A 22413-nucleotide genomic window follows, 5' to 3' on the forward strand; every position below is an offset into this window, starting at 1 on the left:
ATCTTAATAGTTACAGAATTAAAACTTTATACCGGAATGTATCACATTTTTGTCACGGCCAGGACCCGTGTATTATTTCTGTATGTGTGTTCATGTGTATGTGTACATGAGTGTGTGTACACATGTACATGTTGTGATCTGTGTATATGTGTGTAGAGGCCAGAGGTTGAGGCACATCACTTTCTATGATGACAGTGAAGGTAAAAAATTAGAATTGAAATTTTGAATATTTCAAATGGCATTCTATAACTGCATGTAATTTGGTTTTGGTATTTTAGTTTTAGAAAATAAAAAAACCTCCCAATTTCAAAGAAATATGAGTACTCTTTCCTTTTTCTTTGTAATAAACTATTTCTAAACAATTTTTTTTCTTTTGACTTTGAAACCCAAAGCCTGAGTCTCCCACATGCCAGGAAAGCAGCTGTGTGCACTATGCCCAATCTAAGGCAGTTTAAAGAAACATCAGGCTTTTAGAGATAAACTATGATTTCTAAAAACATCTATAAATTTGAATTAAAATATACAAGTATAATATGGCTGCAGTGTGGGTAGATTCAACTGAGATTAATCTTTGTATATGAGTATGAAGTCACATTAAGTGAACCTTAAAATATGAGTAGTTGTATGAAACTGGAAGTGCCCTAGGAAAATAAATATTGGAGGAAAGTACTTTGTATGGATTACTTAATTAAAACTCTAGAATAAAACTTGCATTTCTGAACATAAAAATAGACAAATCAGAGACAATGAGTTAAAAATGAAAATATATCTTAGAAATTAAACAATATTTACCAATGTATAGAGGCTTAACAAAATCCTGATAGCTTTACCTAACATCAGGGACCCCCTCCCACTACTGCTCATAGGTCCTCATGTCTATGCATGAGTTTCCACAGCTCTAATTCGCTTATACAAGTCGTCAGCTTTGTTCTCTTCCACCGGCATGACTCTGTTCAACTTTGTGTCTGTGAAACCTTCAACTTTCATTTCTGGCCGAATCTAGTACATTTTCAAAGAGGTCTTCAGATGAGAAACAGTCTGAATTATTACTGGATCTATTGGTTTCAGCTGGTTCGTTGTTTTCTTCATCAGTATCAACAGGATCAAAGAGTTCAGGTGTGAGACATGGGGAGTCGTCTGCTTCTGTGTCAATAGCTGCATTTGAACTGGAACGCCTGGCCTCCTCACTTACTGGAGACAACTCACTACCCGGGTGCAGGTCTTTCTCAGAGCAGAACAACTGTTTGGAATGGTTCTTAGCAGGAGTAACGTCAACCTTCGTCGAAGAATTTGAGATTTTTGACTGAGGGCAAGGTGTGAATGGTGCATTTGCTGTTTCATTTGAGGACACACATTTACCTGTGAGTGACGAAGGAGCGTTAGCTTCTGTTTTTTCTGTTTTGAAGGCAGAAGAGCCAGAGGAGTTGTTCTCTGACGACCCAAGCACAGGTGTCTGATTCTTTTCTTTCCTAGTGAAGTGCTGTCTCAGGGACTTGAAGATAGGCCAGTTGACTGGCTCTGTTTGCTTCCCAAAAGTTGGGCTTGAGGATCTGGAAATGACATTTTTCTCTGTTTTCATTGTTTGAACAGACTCTTCTCTTAGTACTGGATCACCTAAGAAAACAAAAACTTAAATTAGTGTTGATACTGTACTCCATGGTAACAACACCTGTTATGGTAAAATGGTTTGCTTTTAAATTAGAAATACTTTAACAGCAGTATAAAATACACAGTCAGCACCTACCACCAGCAACACTGAACTTTCATCTTAGAATTTAAGGGAGAGCGTGCAGACTCTAAGGAAGCAGTGGCTCTCCAGTACTTTCCAGCCTGAGTTATAATGCTGTGTGAAAGCGATCCTATGAACATCACGGAGACACAACGCTGCACAAGAGGGTGGGTAAAGAGGAAGAAGTGATCAAGCAGAGAGAGAACAGGCCACTGTCTGGGGAGCAGCGCAGAGCACTGGCCCAGCATGTGCAAGACTCCAGCACTGGAGAGGGAAAGAAAAAGGAGAAAGTTGCTTCAAAAATCCACTAGTTAGAAACCAGGGAAAAGACTGGCCCTCTTATTTAAAAAGCAAGGACGCTGGTGGCTGCAAGGCTATGTAAGCTATTTCTCAAATTATAAAACTGGTCAGCACACAAGACCAGAACTGGATCCTGGGGTTCCGGGTTGCCGCTGTAACAGCCCTGAAGTCATCCTGACATTTATTTAAAGCACAAAGCTCAAAACACTTGAAAACTGGTATATTAAGCTACATTGATCATTATACCCAATCACCAGAATCTGTTTTTCTTTCTTTCTTTTTATTTATTTTTTCTTGTTACAGGCCAGATGGCAAATATTTTAAGTTTTGTGGTTCATATTATGACTGCTTCAACTATTCAAGTAGGCTATTCTAGGATGAAAATACAGTTACTCAACTTAGTTGTTTTTGGATTATGTAAACAAATGAGTATGTCCTAGTTGCATTAAACTTCAAACATAAAACAAGCCAACAGGATGGCCAGGGTTCAATCCCTGATAGAGTCCATGTTAAAAACATTATTATTATTATTATTTATCATTTAATAAATGACTCACATCTCAGGTTCAAATAAGGAGCGGTCTTAAGTGGAACCTTCCAATTACAGAGGCTTGCTACAGCTAAGGCTGACTGGCCTTGAGTTTTTTTCTTTCTTTTTTTTTAATTTAAAAATTCTGTGTTACTTTTACTCCTATTTCTGTCTAACTTTGATACTTTATTTATTGTGTGTATGGTGGTGGGGGACAGGCATACCAAGCATGCATATGGAGCTCATAGAACAGCTTGCAAGAGTAGGTTCATTCTTTCCAGATTCTAGGGATCAAATGTAGGTCGTCACATGTGACAGCAAGTACCTTTACCTGCTGAGCCATCTCACCAGTCCTGGCTTGGAATTCCTGATTCTCTTACCTCTGCTTCCAGCATGCTGGGATTATGGGGTTACATGTTATGTGCCACGATACCCAATTTAGCTCATTGTTTTTATAAAGCCTTTAAAATAATGTCTACCATTTCTACAGTACTTTACAATGCTATATTTATTATTTGAGTTTTACAACACACCTTAGTGGGATAGGTAGGCAAGTTATTCACTTTTTCTGTTATAACTTAAAAAGGTCAAGTAGTTCATTCACAATTACAATGTTAGGTAAGTGGCAAAGCTAATGGGAAACCAGAAAATACACTTTGGTATCCAAGCAAAAGCTTGTCCCCATTCAAACATGCTGTATTATCTTAGGAACACGTCATGTTATAAACCAACATATACCAGGAAATTAACCTGTATCCAAATCACTATCATTCCCCTATTATGTAATGAGACTGTAAATGGGCAGAATTCAACATACTTTTTTTTCTTTTGGAGATGCTGTGACTCCGTACCGACGGGTTTTTTGCAGCCACTTGGGGACACTGCAGCTGCTGAACACACAGTTTTGCGTCGTCTTCCTTAGAGTTTCCTGGTGGTAGATGACTTGCTTTTGACACATCTGTAAGAGTGCTATCCTCCAAACAGGCCATTTCCAGAGTAGACTCCTTGTCCTTTTTGGATCTATTAGTAACTTTCTGGTGTCTTTTAGAAAACTCAGTCAGGGACTCCAGGGCACTTGCAAAGGTTGAGTGGTGCTGAATCTGCTGCCTCACCCATTTAGAAAGTCCTAAAATACAGTGGATCCAAGCGAGAAACCGGTTACTTAGTTACCAAATATTTATGCATTAAGATGCACTTTACTGTTTCTAGTGAAACAATCTAGTTTGCATTTGAACATATGGAATGGTTTTCAATCTTTATATATATCTATATATATATATATTTGCATGTATATGAACTATGAACACTTGGCAGGGTCTGAGCTCCATCTGCTGACTAAACACTAGTACTTATTATTTTTGCTTTTAGTTACTGCTTGATCAGAGGTGCTGCTTTGTTTAGACAACAACAACAAAAAAAAAAAAAAAAAAAAAAAAAAGGAAAAAACCTCAGAGCAATATACTCTGTTTTAAACCTTGACAGCACGCACATTTCTAGAATTGACGCACATTTCTAGAATTGACTGAGTAGACTGTCACTGTTGAATGAAACTATAGTCCTGTAATGCCTGTTAAATGACCATCTACTTATCTTTCTGCCCACTGGCCCTTTATTTCCTTTTGGAAAATATTTGCTTTAACTAACATGAACTTTATTTGTTTATATTGTATATGTATGTGCACACCTACATATATGCCTATGTATGAACGCTGGAGATTGAAGTTAGGCATCGTCCTTCATTATTCTCTATTTTTTGAGACAGGCTCTCTCCCTGAACTATAAGCTACCTGGCCAGCAAACTCCAGTAAGCTCAGCAATCTGCCTACCTCGCTTCTAAAAGTGCTCCCTGTGCCTGGCTTTTATGTGGGTGCTGGAAATGTGAACTCTGATCCTAACGTTTGCATGACAAGCACTTACCAACTGAGCCATCTCCCTAGCCCTTTAAATAAAACTCAGAAGAATGGAAACATAATATATTTAAAGAAACAAGCAAACAGATATAATAACAAACCCTGAAAATCAGTCAAGGAGCCAAAAGAGATGTACTTATATAAGTGAAAAAAAACCCAGTATTTTTTGAAAAATTAATTTTTGAGAAGAAACCTTTGGCAATGGTAAACAAAATATTGCTACAATATTAAATTATGAACCAATTCTATAAAACTGAAAATAACTGATTTAATAGTTGATGATTAAAAAATTTCTCACTCATAAAGAATTTTCATAAACAAATGAGAACTCAAAGACTAGCTTTCCAGTTAGTGGGAATTGTTCATGTTTGATTTCATGATTCAAATTTGCATTTTAATTCTTCATTTTTAAAAATGAAGCTACAGAGGTCTGAAGAGATGGCTTAGTCAATACAGCACTTCTTGACAAATACGGAGACTTGAATTTGGTCCTCAGAACTCACATAAAAAAGCTGGGAGTAGTGGTACACACTTGTAATCCCAGTGCTGAGAGGGTCAAACAGGCAGATCCCTGGGACTTGTGGTCCGCCAGCCTAGCCTAAGCAGTGCACCCCACAGAAAACAAGCTGATGGCTCTTGAGGAACCATACCTGAGGTTGACATTCATGCATATGTACACACATGTATTTGTATCCCCCATGTGTACACACACACACACACACACACACACACACACACACACACACACGTCATAAAATACAAAAAGTTTATGATGGCAGAACAGGAAACCCCAGATCCCATGTTTCTCCTATAGAAACATGGATCCAATAATTCATGGGCCAAACCCCTTTATGAGAAATCCAGAGACAAGTTAAAAAGTTCTGGTACCTAGGCTAGAGCAAAACCAATTGTATCAAAGCAGGCAGGAAAATGTGTGGAACCTTCTCACCAGAGTTCCTGTCTCGGGATAGTGCCACAAGACCAGGAGAGAAGTCTCTGGAAAAGAGACTGGAGAGTGGGCACAAAGTCCTGAAGCATTTGCTCTGTCTTCTCTGTGGTAAGTGCTGGCTGCTACTGCAGAGCTACAGTACAGGACACTGAGGCTGCTCCATCCAGCTCAGCAGTTTCAGCAAAGAGAAGACTAGTGTGTAATGCATGCCAGCTTTAGTGAAGCGCCTAGGACAGGACTGTCTTAGTCATTAGGGAGCACTCACATCATATGGCATATTATCCATGCCTAGAGACTGCTGAGAGCAAAAGAGCTGGATGGGGAGCATGCTGTTGCTTAAGAGGACTCACAACTCAAGAGACAGACAAGTATACAATGGGTTCTGATATCTAGGGAGAAAAGGGGGCAAAGAAAAAACTGCAAGGCTCTCTAACTAGGTATCCACATAGGGATGCAGAGAAACTTGGGCCATACAGAAGATCAGACAGGCTACCAGCTTCTGTGTGAAGTTGCTGTAGTAAGAACTCTTAGAGGTGGCTTTTATCAAATGTGTGTAGAGGCCAATACAACATTACAAAGACACATAAGACATAGCCCCATCATAGGAACTTCGAAAAGGATGAGAGCAGGAGAGAGGGGAGGGGGGATAAGAGAAACAGTATGAGAATTAATCATCAAAGAGATAAAGAATGAAAAGACAAAAAGAGGTCCAAATTCTGGAGCTGAAACATTCACTCACTAGAGGGGCCTGACCGCAGATCTGATCAGGCAGAAGAAAACTTTAGCCAAGTCTAAGATGATCTGTAATTACATGGTTAGAGGAGCAAAAAATGAGTGGATCTCTGTGAATTTGAGGCCAGCCCAAGGCAGTTCTAGGCCAGTCAGAGCTGTAGAGTTAAGACTGTTTCAAAACAACAAAAAACAAAACAAAACAAAACAGTTTAGAGATGCAAAATGGTTTCATGCTTGTAATCCCAGTATCTGGAAAGCCACAGTAGAGAATGCTCTCTCTTAAAAAAAAAAAAAAAAGCAATAAATTAAAATAAAACAAAAAATAGGTATAGTCAAATTGTCTAAGCACAAAGCAAAAGAAAATTTAAAAGCAGCAAGAGAAAAGCAATTCATCATATGCAAGTAAACGTCCAAAGACTGTCAATGGATTTCTGAGGAGCACTCTTACAGGCTTCAAAGGAATGAGATGATATATTCAAAGTGCTGAAAAGAAAAGCCCCAAACTACTAACTAGGAATGCTATATCTGGCAAAACTGTCTATCAAAATGCAAGAGAGATAGGCTTTCTCAGATTACAAAGGCTGAGGGCGTTCATGACCGCTAGATCTGCTTTATAGGAAGTGGTACATAGTAGACAATAAAGTGCAGCTTGCCAATAAAGTAATTGTACAGACAGTTACCAAATATTTAAGAACAGTAATGACACCCCTTCCCTTTTCCAGGGCTGAGAATTGAACCCAGGACCTATGTAAGCAGGGAAGTACTCGACCAATGGGCTATATATCCAAGCATCATAAACCACTTTTAATTTTGGCACAGAATCTAAAAGTATACAAAATAATAATTAGTATAAACTATGTAGGAAGATACATAATTTTAAAAGGGCAATTTGTGACGTTAGCACAAACACTGGTGACTGAAAAGTAAATGTTTGGGCTGGGGAGATGGCTTATTGGGTAAAGCACCTACCATGTACCAGTGAGAAACAGAGTTTGAACTCCTGAGAAAGCCAGATGAGTAACCCCAGTGCTCCTATGGGGATAATGGGAGGCAGAGATAGGAGAATACCTTGAAGCCTTTGGTCTGTAACCTGGCATACACAGTGGGATAACAACAGAGATCTTGTTTCAAACAAGGTAGAGGATGAGGACAGATATCCAAGGGTGTACTCTAACCTCTACCACGTGCACCTTTGTCATGTGTGTGCTCACATTCACATATGAATGCGTCACTCACACACATTGTACACACATGCACCCGCGCACGTGTACACACACACACACACACACACACACACACACACACACACACATACACACACACGTGCGCGCGCACATAAATGTTTAATAAAGTGGCAAGTGCTGTGCAGCAATTTCCTCAGAGATAAAACCTTCCATCTTGGATGGAAGCTCATTAAGATGCAGTATGTTTTAAAGCAGTGGTTCTCAACCTGCAGTCATGACCCCTTTGTGGGGGTCCAACAACCCTTTTACAGGGTTACCTAAGATCAATGGAAAACAAAGATATTTACATTATGATTCCAACAGTAGCAAAATTACAGTTATGAAGTAACAATGAAAATAATTTTATGGTTGGAGGTCCCCATAATATGAGAAACTTGTATTCAACATTAGGAAGGTTGACTGTTGGGGGATATTTTATCACACTGTGTGAAGATGTGTTTATCCTTCCTCAACTGCCTAAGGCACCTTCTGGTTTAATAAAGAGCTGAATGGCCAATAACTAGGCAGGAGAGGCTAGGCAGGATTTCTGGACTCTGAGAAGCAGATTTGCCAGCAAGAGGCTGGGGAAGTCAGACGTGCTGTTCTGAGGAGAGGCAATGTGTCACATGACGGCATGTAGATTAATATAAATGGGTTAATTTAAGTTTTAAGAGCTACTTGGGAACAAGTCTAAGCTAAGGCCAAGCTTTCATAATTAATGAGATATTTCTTTGTCACTATTTGGGAGCTAGTGGTCCAAAGAAAGTCCAACTACAGTTGAGAAGCACTGTTCCAAAGGGAGGTAAAGCATTCCATCCACTCCAGAAGCGAGCAACTCAAAGGGCTTCTGCAAATTCCTGAAACTGACCAGATACACCAGCCTCCTCCTTCCTTAGGTATATGTAAGCAGCAAGGACTGCTATAAAGTACTCAGAGCAGCCGAGCTGCCTGGAGGAGGCGGAGTCCGGCCAATGTGCTGAGAAGGGCCGAAGACCAACTGAGGCACCTGGAAAAGACACTCTCCAGTCTCTTGAGCTGCCTGCAGGCTGTGCAGTGTGCTCCAGGTTTGTGTAGAAATCATAGAAGAAAAAAAATAAAATAAGGAGCTATCTTCAAAATATTGTTCTTCATAAATATCTGCTGGCCTAGAATTTAGATATGATCCAGTGACTTCATTCTTAAATATGATAAAGTGTCCATGCTCACTGTAGTTTCCAACAAGTAGGAACAATCTAAATGCCCACATTAGAGGTGAACAGAGAAATATGCCCTGCACGAACTGTATTATTCAGTCATAGAAAATAAGCAAGGCCTGCTTGATGGACACTTCAACATGGATGAAACTTAAGGATAATGTACTAAGTGAAACAGAACAGACCCAGAAGGACAGACACTGCATGACTCAACTTTACATGCCTCCTAGAAGTCACTGGACTCAAAGGAGAAATAGTGGGTGCCACTCTATGGGGAGAGCAGAAAGATGGTCAATCATATAAAGTTTCAGGTACTAAGATTACAAATTCTGCTGGGAGCACGCCTTTCATCGCAGCACACAGGAGGCAGAGGCAGAGGCAGAGGCAGAGGCAGAGGCAGAGGCAGAGGCAGAGGCAGAGGCAGAGGCAGAGGCAGGCAAGTCTCAGTGAGTTTGAGGCCAGCCTGGTCTACAAAGTGAATTCCAGAACAGTCAAGGCTGTTACACAACGAAACCCTATCTCAAAAAACAAACAAACAAACAAACAAAAAGATTACAAGTTCTACAGACCTAATACACAATATTCATTATAATTAGTACTACATTACACACAATTATATCACACAAACGGGAAGATTGCATGTGGCTTTTTTTTTTTTTTTAACCACTAAGGAAAAACAAAGCCTATTAGTAATTCTTACTCTGTACTGAGAATCTTACCTGATATATAGCGGTTTGGGTTGCTGTTGAAACGATCGTCCACCAGAATAAGAGCTCCCCAATCATTTTTGTGTCGAATACACCTAAAAAAGGGGGAAGATAAAATGTGTATAAAACACTGAAAATAAAGCCAGATTTCCAAAGGGATAGTTAAGAAAATGGTGTATCCGCTCTGTGTTACTGTAATCAATTCAGTCTGTTAAGTCATTTAGTCCCTCAACTGATTTTCAGTATTAAAAACGTGATGACATCTCTGCCTGCCTTTTTTTCTCTTCTCACTCTGGAGTTTGGCGTTTTTACTCCTTCACTGAGATGGGATTTTGAGGGAATGGAGATAATAAATGTTCAACTTTTACAGTTTAAATTTTTAAATTTCATATGACACTCTTCTTTGACATTATTTTAAAGTAAGCTACAGGTTCCAGGACAATAGATCATATAGCATAAGGCAGAACAGGAAGAAGTTATATACTGTCTTTATTCTAGAAGGGTGTTGAAAGTCAACAGGAAGTGAGGGCAATCTGTTTTGGGTTCATTTTGTGTTTAAAGTGGATTTTGGTGGAGAGGTATTTAAAGTAATAAAACGCTAAAGAGAGGAAGGGTTCATCTTTTCCATTGTTTTCACTGCCTTGCTCAAATGAATCACGATCGCTTGAGAAATGATACTGTACTTGAAGTGAAGCAGACGGAGAGAAACTCTTAGTTGTGACTTAGCTCTAAACCCATCTGGTGTATTTCCGAAGACTGCTAGTATATTCCACACACTTTACTACTCCAGGTAACTATGATGGCATGTGGCCTTTAAAAAGAGATGCAATGAGGAGTTGGGGAGATAACTCAGGTGGTACAGTGCTTATGCGGCAAGCATGAGGACCTGAGTTCGGATCCCCAGAACCTACATAAAAGGCCAGGGTGGCAGCACCCTCCTGCAACCGCAGTGCTGAGGGGCAGGGCCAGGAAGACCCTCGAGTCTGTCTTGCTAACTGTAAGCTCCACATTCAGTGAGAGGAACCTCTAAGAGACAGTGGGAGCGACAGAGGAAGACACCTGCTGCCGACCTTGACCTCCGCATGGCATGACCTCCCCTATGTGCGTGATGTGCATGCAAGACATTAAAGCAATTGATTGGTTTCTGTCTACTTCAGTTTTCTGCATGTGTCTCTCATAAGAGTGCTTCAAAGTATAAGCATCTTTACATCAATTAGCACTCATGATACAAAACATTCATTTTGTTATTTTTCCATTAAAATCACAATTATTAAAAGTATGTTCTTTGTGACAAATTGCCATTCGCTGATAGTGTCCCTGAGAAATCAATAAATGATAATACAATTAATAAAATGCCAAAGGTACAGTATTGTGTGTTGATATTTCAAGTGCATGGCTTTTGTGATACTTTGGAAAAACACATTCTAAAGCTCTAGAACTTGGTTAGCAATGCAGAACGTGGCAAAGCAGCAAGCTTCACGTTTTCCACCATTTGCCAAGCAATTCTGAAGCAACCATGTCAAACTGAGACACAGGCTGTTACTGAGAATACAAGGGTATATACATGTTGGGAAGGGACACACACACACATAAACAAGTTGACAAAATATATGCTATAACAGAGATCATGTACATAATCTGGGTTTACTAGGGTATAAATAGCTCTAGGTGAAGAAACAGAAGGGATCCATATAGGCTGTGACTTCAACCAGGTTGTAACTGTTACTGTGTCCTATGAATAGCATGGAAGCTTATTACCAAGGCAGAAAGGGCATACCAGAGTATGGTAGGTTTCATGGTGAAAATATTAGTGGATAGAGGTAGATGAAAAAGCAAGTCTGTGGTTTTAAAAGTATAGGCGGGGTTCCAATGTGGAGGGCCATTTGATAGATATCTGATCTCATCCAGGTAATTTAGTTTCAGATTAACCAGTTTGAAAACAAATAAGAAAATTAAAATACGAGGTTCCAACTTGCATTGCTATTAGGTATTATTCAACTGAAGAATCAAACACAGTGATATGTGGAGTTTACTGTCAGTGCTCATAATGATGGCTGCACTCCATCTTGGTACAGGGACAGGGAGTTAAAAACTGTCCTCAGCAAGTCATAAGACTTAAAGGTCAAAGGTGGGGCTATACTAGGATGTTTGGCTGTCTTATTCTAAATAAGAACAGACCTGAATCTGAGGTGTGGCTGGCTACTCCTGAACCTCAAGGCTAGGGAACAAGAAGTTGAAACTAAGGTGTGGTTACTGAACCCTTAGAATAAGTGAGAAGAAAAGTCTGTTTGTTCCATGTACATGATACTGTGTTCCCCTTTTTGGACAAGGTATATAACAGTGATGAAAAATAAACTTGTAGCATTTCAGTATTGACCGATCAGCCCTCCTGACTTTTATTCTGTGTCTCTGTCTTTTCTTTATTGTCTACAGCTAGCCTTTCCCTCATCCACACACCCCCACTCAGGTACAGATTTCTTTCTCTCATCCACACTCTCCCACTCAGGTACAAACTTGGGGGCCACGCAGCTGGTTCCCACTGCAGCCCCGCAAAGACAGCTTCCGACAGTTTATAAATAATAAAGAATGCAAGTGGAATTCATATTTCACAAATTTTCTTGAAGTTCAAGGTGTTATATTAACATAAAAACACCAACAGAAGATTACTTAATTTTATAAAAATAAGTATAACAAGTAAAAGCCAAGAATTTAAAATATATATATTCAAGCTTTCATAGGAACTATAAGCTGAATATTATACTTCAAACAGAAACAGGCAGTCATCAGGAAGAGAAAATGAAATGGCCAAGAAAAACGTGCCATTGGGTGCTAAGGGGAATGGAATGCTGGACAGGAAAGGCAGCAAGACAACAGCAGCTTAACAAATCAATTGGTTTGAAAAGAACAACAAAAATGTTTAAATTAAAAAAACAATTAAATTACTTTCTGAGATGCTAGTTTAAAAACTCATCCCACAGGCTGGGAATAATGATGGCTCAATTGGAGAAGTGCTTGCCACAGTTCTCAACACCCACTTCCAAAATTTATGAAAAACATACTATCCTAGAGTTCAAACCAAATAAAATTTTAATACATTGTTTTTTCTTCCCAAGATAGGATTTCTCTGTGTAGCTCTGGCTGGAACTCACTATGTAGAGAAGACTGGCCTTGAACTCACAGAGATCCAACTGTTTTCTTTCCTCCTGAATGCTGGGATTAAAGGCATACACCACTACTGTCTGGCTTTCCACATTGATTTTTAAAAGTAGCAAACATTACTTTTTCTTCTGGGGCACAGGCAAAACTACACACAGTAACACTGTAACCGATTTTACTTTACTCACCTGCCTAGAGCCTGATTTAAGGCTCTGTATGCTTGAATTTCATACCATTGACGGCCAGGCAAAAGGCCTCTCAATTTTGAGTGGTGGTCATTGTATTGTCGTTTTAGTTCAACCTAATAATTTAAACATTAAAAAAATGTAGTGGATAAGTAAAGCTTAATTAAACATCATATGAATTTCTAACATTTTAAATTTTATTTATTTTGTTTTTTAGTTTTGAGTTTTTTCAGTTTATTGTAGTCTTATTCATTCTTACATTTTCACTATTCTCTCATGTATACAATTATTTGTGTGACAACATTTCCATAAAATAAAATTCACATGTTCTCAGTGTATAACATAAGCTCTAGCAAATGTATAGTCTGTAACAGTCAGGTAATTATAATATAGATCATCTCCAACACTGATATCTTTTCAGTTGATTGTCTTCTTAAACTCCTGGCTGTGGCAGCCACAGACTTGCTTGCTTTTTCTGAAATTTCATGTAAATATTATTAGACATTCTGTACTTATCACTTTGGGAATTCATCCATATCAAAGCACATAAATGAAACACATACATATTCCATTTATTTATATATACAGTGTGTGTGTGTGTGTGTGTGTGTGGCTTGAATGAGAACAACTCCCATAGGGTCATATATTTGAATGCTTGCTCACCAGGGTGTAGAACTGTTTGAGAGGTTTAGAAGGATTAGTAGGTATGGCCTTGTTGGAGGAACTATATCACTGAGGAGTGGGCTTTAAGGTTTTAAAAGCCCATGCCAGGCCCAAGCTCATTCTGCTTGTGGATCAGGATGTAACTCTCAGCTGCCATGTTCCCTGCCATGATGATAATGGACTAAGCCTCTGAGCTTATAAGCATGCCCCCAATTAAATGTTTCTTTTATAAAAGGTCATGGCCTCTTCACACCAATAGAACACAGTTACTAATAAACGCATACACATCTAGCTCACTTTTTGGTGTTTTTTTCCAGTCTCATGATCCTTGATTTTTTTTAATTGAATGGTTATTCCATTTATATTTAATGTAGTTATGGTTATTTATAATCAGGTTTAAGAGTGACAGACTGCTATTTTTTCCGATTGCCCCATCTATGAAAAATTTTCTCTAGAGAGGTCACAGGCTCTGTCATTACAATGAGCAAGTATGTGATTGGACAGATGGGAGAGAGAAGTAGAATGGTTTGTGCACTATGAAGAGAGGCAGAACTGGAGGTGTGAAGGCAGTGAGGAACAGCCTGATATGGGAGGCCTGTGCTGCCACCTGAGGCCAAGGTGATGTCCAATTGCCACTCTGAGTTGGCCCCGTCCCTCTCTAGGACTGTGTGGGGGGGGGGAGCTGGCCCTGATGCTGTGAACAGGGGAGAGCTGGCCTTGGCTGCACTGGTACAGGAGAGCTGGCTGGCTGACCATCTCAGCTACCACCCAAGCTCACACCCAGGGTTTTGAGCTGGCCCACCCCAAAATCTGCCCTCCTTATGAGCTGCTAAAGCCTGTCTAGGGCAGGTCCTGTAGAAACAAAGCTGCAGGACCCCCATGATTTGGCAGCAGCAGGATAACTGAGGAGTCTTGGTGAGGGTCCAGTATCAATGGTGTAGCAGAAGCCAGAGGCTTTGAACCAGACCAGTGACTCACTGCAATGAACATTTGTAAGTAAAGCTGTTTGGACTAAAGGATATACTGTGTGACACGCTGCAGCTTCCACAGCTGTTTTAATTTAACTTTTATTTTCTCTTGTGGGGAGGTTACAAGGGTGGAAGGCAGATATAGGACTGAGAATGAGTGGGATTTGGAGCACGTGATGTGAAATTCACAAAGACAATAAAAATATTATGAAGAAAAAATGTTTTCCTAGTATTTCCATCTCTAATTTTTTCCCTTTATTTTTTATTTTATGTGTACGATTGTTTGCGGTATCCTTGAAGGCCATAAGAGGGCATTCAGTTCCCTGTAACTGGAGTTACAGATGTTATAAACCACCACGTCAGGACTGGGAATTGAACCAACACCCCCCTGGAAGAGCAGCCAGTGCTCTTAACTGTTGAGCCACCTCTCCAGCCCCTAGTGGTTCCATTTTTGTTTTCAGTGATTGCTCTAGAGTTTACAACACAATTTACCCTAAAAGAATATTACACTACTTCACAAATGGCATAAAAACAATACAATTTAATTTTTTCACATATTTTATGCCATTTTAGTTTTACAAGTACTATAAACCATAACACATTTTTCTTATGCCTTTAAACACCACTTATTTAAACTATTTTTAAATTTTAGTATGTGTTTCAGTTTATATAAAAGTAAAAACAAAATAAAACAAAAAGCCAGGTGGTGGTATCGGCACACGCCTTTAGTCCTAGCACTTGGGAGGCAGAGGCAGGGGAATCTCTCCGAATTCAAGACCAGCGTGGTCTACAGAGTGAGTTCCAGGACCGGCTGCATAGCTACTGAGAAACCCTGTCTCAAAAAACAAAAGTACAGAAATTTCATATGCTTTTTACTGAATTTCCCCCAATGTTAACATGTTATATCACTGTGGTATATACTTTAAAATCAGAAACTAGAACTGGAATATTACTTTATGTGTTTTTCTCAAATTTTCACCTTTACAGTAATAAATATCTCTCTTTTTTCTGTGTAGATTATTCACTCACAGATTTATGGTTTCTGGCACTTCTTGTTCTCATCTATAGATTTAAGTTTCCAAATCACAACAAAGCAAAGAATGTGTAAAGACACCATGAGGAAATCCATTGCTTTGTGTGCTAGCTTACTTTAAAAAGGATTTTGCCCATGAGTGGCGGCACACCCCTTTAATACCAGCTTTAGGGAGGCAAGGGCAGACTGCTATCTTTGAGTTCCTAGTCAGTCAGGACACATTGTAAAACCCTGTCAATAGACTGGATGGATGGACAGATGGACAGACAGATTTGCAGAGAAAAATACTATTTAATACCGGTTTGTGGTAATTAATTTTAGCCAGCCTTCCTTGGGGAATAGGAATGGATGACACAAGGTCCTTCAATATGTAGCCCAGGCTGATCTATACTCATGGTATTTTTTGCTTTAGCGTCCTGAGTACTGGGATTATAATGACATCTTCATTTTGGAGCAAAGAACTCCAAGTTGACATTTTTTTTTCTTTCCATATGTTAAGATAGCACAAAGTTATTCTGAGTGGCTCCAGTTTAGATAGAAGTCCTCTGTATGACCTCTTGTTATTTTCTGACTTTGTGTTGAATTGCGGTGCACCTGTTAGCATCTTCTGCATGAATGCAGACCTAGAGGATCAGTGAGCTTATGGCTTCCTTTACATCGGGAAAACTTAACTATTACTTTCTTTTTCTGCTTCCACTTTGTCTACTTCTTGGACTTTAATTGCACAGTAATTTAGCCACTTTATATTATTCTACAATGACACCAGTGCTCTGTTCAGTTATTCTAGTTTTTTCCACTCTATACTTTGTTTTCAGTAATTTTGACTTCTGTGCTCATGCTCAGTGATCTTTCTTAGATGGTACCTGACTCAGTACATCTTTCATCACAATATATTTTCCCATATCTGGACATGTCATAGAAGTACTTAATTTTTATTTCTCTTTTCATCAGTGTCATGCTTTTCTCCATCCTTTTTGGTTATAGGAACATAAAACTTAAGATATTTTAAGTCCTTATCTGCTGGCTTTAACATGTCATTTATGGTTTTGTTTCTTACCACTAGATGCTGTATTTTTCTCTTTGCAGCCTGCTAAATTCTGATTGGATAGTAGACATTGTGACTATTACATCGATGGCTGTGTGCTGTTGTCACAGTACTTTCCATAGTACTGTGCTTTCTTAGGTCCAGACAGGTGACTTGGGACCAGCTGATTCTTCTGAGGCTTGTTTTCAAATGCAGTGAGAACAGCTCCAGAGCAGCCTGTGGTCTGGGGCTAATTATTTCCAGAAGACAAAAGTGGAACTTTTCTATGTTCAGCACCCCGATGTGTTATGAGCTGCCCTCCACCCGATGGCTAGTGAGAGCACAAAGCAGTCCTGGTGTTCTATAAGGATTGTCCACCTACTGCTTTCCTGACCTCAGGAGGGCCCACTCACGATTGTGCCAATCACTATCCATTGAATGGCTCAAGGTGGTCCCTTTGCAGGTATGTGCTGGTTTCTCCCTGGTGGGTCCCATCCTTCCTGGCACTGTGCCTTGCAAACTCCCCTGCAGTGAGACTGCTAGGCTCCGGCTTTATTCTTCCTACACTGTGTGCTGTGGCTCGGGACTGCAAGGCTCATGTTCTTTTCTTTTTTTCATTTTTCAAGACAGGGTTTCTCTGTGATTTGTTGACCAGGCTGGCCTCGAACTCAGAGCCTCTGCTTCCCGAGTGCTGGGATTAATAGTGGTGGATATCTAAAAACAGTATTTCACCATAACATTTGCTTTTCTCGTTCTTTTAAGCAGGTGGGCATAACTGGTGTTTTATTCCTTTGGGAAGGAATTTTATATTAAAAATTTAAAGACAGGTCTCCTGTATGCAGGGAGAACTGTTTAATGCACCTCCAATGTGAAACGCTGACAGTGTCCTGCCCACCTTGCTCACTATGTAGCCTTGCACATGTTTCACAGTAAACTGCAGTGTTGGTAACTTTGCCATTTGAATCCTTTCACCACAAATGAAGACACTCTGGTTAGAAGAATTATTAAACAATTAAGTATCTCTCTGGGATAGGAATTCAGACTCCAGTTTGTGTAACAGTAGGGGCCTGAAAGGCAGACTTCTGCAGTGTTGAAATCTTTGTGTTACCAGAGTTTAGGGCTTCGACTCCACTGCACGACATCGTCGACAATACAGTCATTTCTTTAAGTTAAATTGTTAGGAAAGTTTTATTGAATGGGATAAAATAGCTCCAAGTTTAATTATTAAAAAAAAATCTATGTTCACTTAGATCTTTACACAAGCACTCATTTAAACACTGTGGTGCTGATATACTAACACAGGACCTGATAAATCAAACCCTGGAATACAGAACAGAATCTGGAAACAGATAACTGTTTATTTGGCAGAATATAGGGGGAATTTTAAACTCATGGGGAAAGAATAAACTGTTAAATGCAGTTAGGGACAACTTTTGGAAAAGCAAGGAAACACGTAATAAAGTTATATCTCCTTATATTATTTATACAGACACATTTAAGACAATTTTAAAAAAACCTATAAACTCAAGAAAACACAATAAACTATTTATAATTCCAATGTGGGAAAAGCCACCCCAACCCAAGCAAGCCTACAAAACAAAGGCCACAGGGGGAAGCCTTAACCAGCTGAGCAATCTTGCCAGCTCCTGGTTAAATGCCTGGTAGTGAGTGTTCATGGTGACTCATGCACGTTTTACCAACAGCACTTACCTCAAGCTAAGAAAAGACACATAAATGGCCAAAGAAGCGTAGAGGTGTTATAATTGCCAGACTGGTGATAGCCATAATTACTGGTTTAACCCCCCTGACAGCCATCTGAGACGTCAAAAATGGCATTTGCCATGTTAACAATAAAGGCAATTCAAATTAATGCCCATTCTAAATCAACCCCAACAAAGGATTAAACCAAACCCTGACAAGGCCCAAATGACAGTTTAAAGATCAAGTATTTTTCTGAGATCTCCAAATCAAATCATCAAATCACACTCACACAAGTTCTGGATGATCATGTGCTAACTGAATTGCCTATAAAAACAAAAATCAATATTCCACAGAAGAGAACAGAACTTAAAATTTCTATAATGTGCCATCCATAATGTCTAGCATACAATTAAAAATTATTAACAAAACATGACACACATTAGGGAAGGGGAAACACAGGCAGTAGTCCCAAACAACAGTTGGGGAGCATGAGGGGAGCCTTGAGAGCGACAGGCAAGAACTTTAAAGCAGACATTGAAAACCTAGTCAAGTAGCATAAACCACAGTTTAGGGGGATGGTGGCTCAGCGGTTATAAGCACTTACTGTCCTTCCCTTCCAGAGGACCTGGGTTCAGTTTCCAGCACCCACATCAGCTGGCTCGCAACCTCCTGTAAGTCCAATTTCAGGGGATCTGACTCAAACCTACACAGGCACACATGTGCAGGCACCCCCCCACACACATGAAAATAAATCTTTTTAAAAACTGATAGTTTAATGAATAAACTCGAGATAATCTTGGCAGAGTGAACATTTTTAACTTATTTTACAATGTATGTTGTGTGTGTGTATGCACATGTACGGTGTATGTATTGCAAACATGTGAGTATATGGGTTTGCACACCCATACACACACATGCACAGATCAAAGCAAGACTTCCAGTCTTCTGCTACTACTCTATGCATCATTGTGACAGGGTCTATTACTGAACTGAAGCTTGCCTTTTAAGCTAGACTGGCTAGCCATGTAGCTCTTGGGATCTACCTGTCTCAACCCCTCAACGCTGAGATTACAGGCATATGTGTCCAGGCCCAGCTTTTTAATTAAATCCTGGAGATTCAAACTCAGGTCCACATGCTTGCAGAACAAGCACTCTTACCCAGTGAACCATCTCCCTCAACCCTGGAAGTGGAAATTTTACAAATTCAAATGGGAATGGTACAATTGAAAAATAAAATAACAGAAGCCGGGTGTTGGTGGTGCACGCCTTTAATCCCAGCACTTGGGAGGCAGAGGCAGGCGGATCTCTGTGAGTTTTAGACCAGTCTGTTCTACAGAGTTAGTTCCGGGATAGGCTCCAAAGCAATACAGAGAAACCCTGTCTTAAAACAACAACAACAACAACAATAAAGTAACAGAAAGGCTTTCTGTTGCTTTAGTGTCTGAGAGTGGAAGGCAGAAGAAGCACTAGCAATCAGCAGTAGGCACCCCAGTAAGAGCAAAGTAAATACATGCATACCAAGAAGACACTTGTGTAAAAGAATCAACGCATATAAAAGCATTCAATGACAGTTCAAGCAAACAACAGGGTTAAAATAGTATTAATGAATTTAATATAATGTGCCACGGGCTAGCAGAGAGCAGCTCAGTGCGTACTGTTTATCTGGCATGTGTGAGGCTCTCGGTTCAATTCCCAGTACTATTAATACACCCCACTATGTGCCTCATAAGTCTCCACTGCTTGATATTGCTATCAGCCCAAGAATGAGCTGCTTTTTTTTTTTTTTTAAACACAACAAAAAGTTCTAGTGGAACTTCTAGTGGAATATTCTAGTGGAAAATTGTCCCTCCAGGCTGACACATCCTAAGTGGAGTCAACCAACCGCTGATGGAAAATATCTACAGCGAACAAAAGCACCCAGAACACGAACATGTGTAACTTTTTGTCATTATCCCCTAAGTCCTGCAGAAAGACAACTATGTGGCATTTACAGTGCACTAGGTATTGTGAATAATTGAGAGATGATTTAATGTGCACAGGAGAATATGCAGAGATTAGATGCAACACTACACTATTAAGGAACCTGAGCATCTGAGCATGTTCTTTCTCCATGTTTTCTGGAACCAATCTACCATAGTTGTTGACAGGTGGCTGACTGTATTACAATTCAGAATGTTTACATTAATTGAGGGGGAAAAAAAAGGAACTAGTCTGAAGTAGCTCTTAAGGATGTTGCAGAAATGTAAAAAAAAAAACAAACCATTTAAAGTATGAAAACTGAAACACTGGAGGAAAATTGTGGAAACTGAAACACTGAATTCAGTTCAACACATGCAGTTTGGGCAGGGTGTAAAATCATTATGCTAGGTAATAGGAATATAAAGGTGGGGTAGAAATCTTTTACTATTAAGTACAAATGGCTATCAAACAGCGATGTGAAGATGTTAATGTATGGAGGTGAGGAGCACTGGGAAAGGAAGACAATCCATTTTATAATGGCATAAAAATAGTGAGGGCCTGGCTTGGAGGAGTAAAAGAATAAAAAAGAGGTCCAGTTTGTAACACAGTGTCAACCTACAGGACTGGAGTCACCAACTAGAAGTGAAGGAAAATGCCAAGTGCTCATCCTGTAGGCACCCAGAGAAGATAAGTTTAAGGGAAAAGATAAATTTGTCTTAGCTGAGGTTAAACTTCTAAACAAAAAGTAAAAGTTGATGGTAAGCCAGGCCCAGTGATACACACCTGAAATCCAAGCTTGGATTTGCAGCAGGAGGATAACTGGGAGTAGGAGTTTAAGGACAGCCTGGCAACATAATACCGTGTCTCAAACAAACAAAAATGAAAGGAGAGAAACAAAACAAAAAACCAAAAACCTGACATTACAAAATAGCTAAATACTCAATATTTAGCTATTGGAAACTCTGGAAGCCAAAGATCTTAGTATAAAATAATAGCATTCAATGAGTTTCTATATAGATTCATGCACAGTGTAATGACTGAGTGACTAAAGGATAATAACACACAACACGCCTCATAATTTTACAAGGAAAACAGTACTTCATGCTAACGACAAGGAAACCAGGCATGAGAAGACTAAAGTAGTGCTGGGATTGGGGTCAAGTTCAGAGCTAGCTCTCTTAAAGAGTGAAAGCCACAGAGCTGAACACCTGCACAGCTTTTCTGAAAGACCTTGTGCCTTACTTTTCCTATTTAAAAACAGGAGTAAAGAAAACTAAGTTAAATGAAAATGTTCTAGAATTCATTTGAATGTACAATGATTTTGATCAAGCATGAAAACCAATGCCCAATTTAAAATGACACACAGCATATGTGAAAAAGCCAGTTTCTCCTGCCAGCAAATAGCCTAAATGCTAAGTAAAGCAAAGGCTGGAAGGGATTAGCTGAAATGTCAAAAGACAACCTTTTACTTTTACCTGCTCATCCTTATAAGCATTCTCATTCCCCAGGCATGCTTTCCAAACAGTTTCTTTCTGAAGCAACACAAGGCCCGAGGCAAGCTCTGCCATCCAGTAACTGTCAAAGAGATTACTCTTTCATCTACTTGGGAGGTCATGCCCACATTCACATCAGCTACACAGCCAAATAATACTATACCTGTTGACCAATGCTCCTTCAATGCCCAATGAGATAGACATTCTGCATTATGGATGTTAACTGTGAAGGTTTTTTCTAAATTTTGACAGCAAGTAAACAAACACCATAAAGTGAGCCCATGTACAGTTTGGAAAGATGACCTTTTAGATCATCTACCATAATTTTTCAAATACATTTTACAAGCCTTGCCCCAAATAGAAAACTAAAATCAGCTATGCTATCTGAAAGGAGTGTAAATCACTCACTCCCTGTCCATAATATAAAGCTTGTTCAGAATGAAAGGTATCTTTATTTTGGTAGTCTCTAGAGAAATAAAAATGTATCTAAAAGATGTATGCATGTCCCCAAAATTTAACTGCCATAAGTAAGGGAACAGCAAGGCACAACTGCAGATTTGATGAATAGTGAAGGCCCTGAGAAGCAAGACTCGGGTGACATCTACAGAACAGTGTAAAGCAGAAAGCATCCAAGCACAAGTTACTTGATTTCGTGTTTTGATTTAAAACATAACACACTCAAGATCAAACAATAAGTTGCTTAATTGTACATGTCTCAATTTTATCTGAAGCAGCAATAATCACAATAAAAGAGCACTTAAAGCCTGGTGTTGTAATACACCCCTTTAATCTCAACACGAGGGTGGCAGAGACTGGCCAACCTCTGAGTTCAAGGCTAGCCTGATCTAAGGAGCAAATTCCAGGACAGCCAGGGGTATACAGAGAAATACGGTCTCGAAAGACAATAAACAAACAAAGCCTTTAACTAAAAAATAATAATTCATATACAAAGGATTATA

The 22413-nt window shown here is 39.4% G+C and overlaps 1 protein-coding gene across 1 annotated transcript in view; it reads right to left on the reverse strand.

The window, feature by feature from the left end:
- Window positions 1–876: 876 nt before the first annotated feature.
- Brip1 (BRCA1 interacting helicase 1) overlaps window positions 877–22413 on the reverse strand; it is a 109488-nt gene continuing 87951 nt past the window's right edge. Inside the window, 5 exon segments of the mRNA XM_051179734.1 lie at window positions 877–991; window positions 993–1614; window positions 3376–3684; window positions 9285–9367; window positions 12617–12729. Of these exon segments, the coding sequence (XP_051035691.1) occupies window positions 877–991; window positions 993–1614; window positions 3376–3684; window positions 9285–9367; window positions 12617–12729 (1242 nt within the window).

The sequence above is a fragment of the Phodopus roborovskii genome, unplaced genomic scaffold, assembly GCF_943737965.1.
Source record: "Phodopus roborovskii unplaced genomic scaffold, PHOROB, whole genome shotgun sequence".
In the NCBI taxonomy this organism is placed as follows: Eukaryota; Metazoa; Chordata; class Mammalia; order Rodentia; family Cricetidae; genus Phodopus; species Phodopus roborovskii.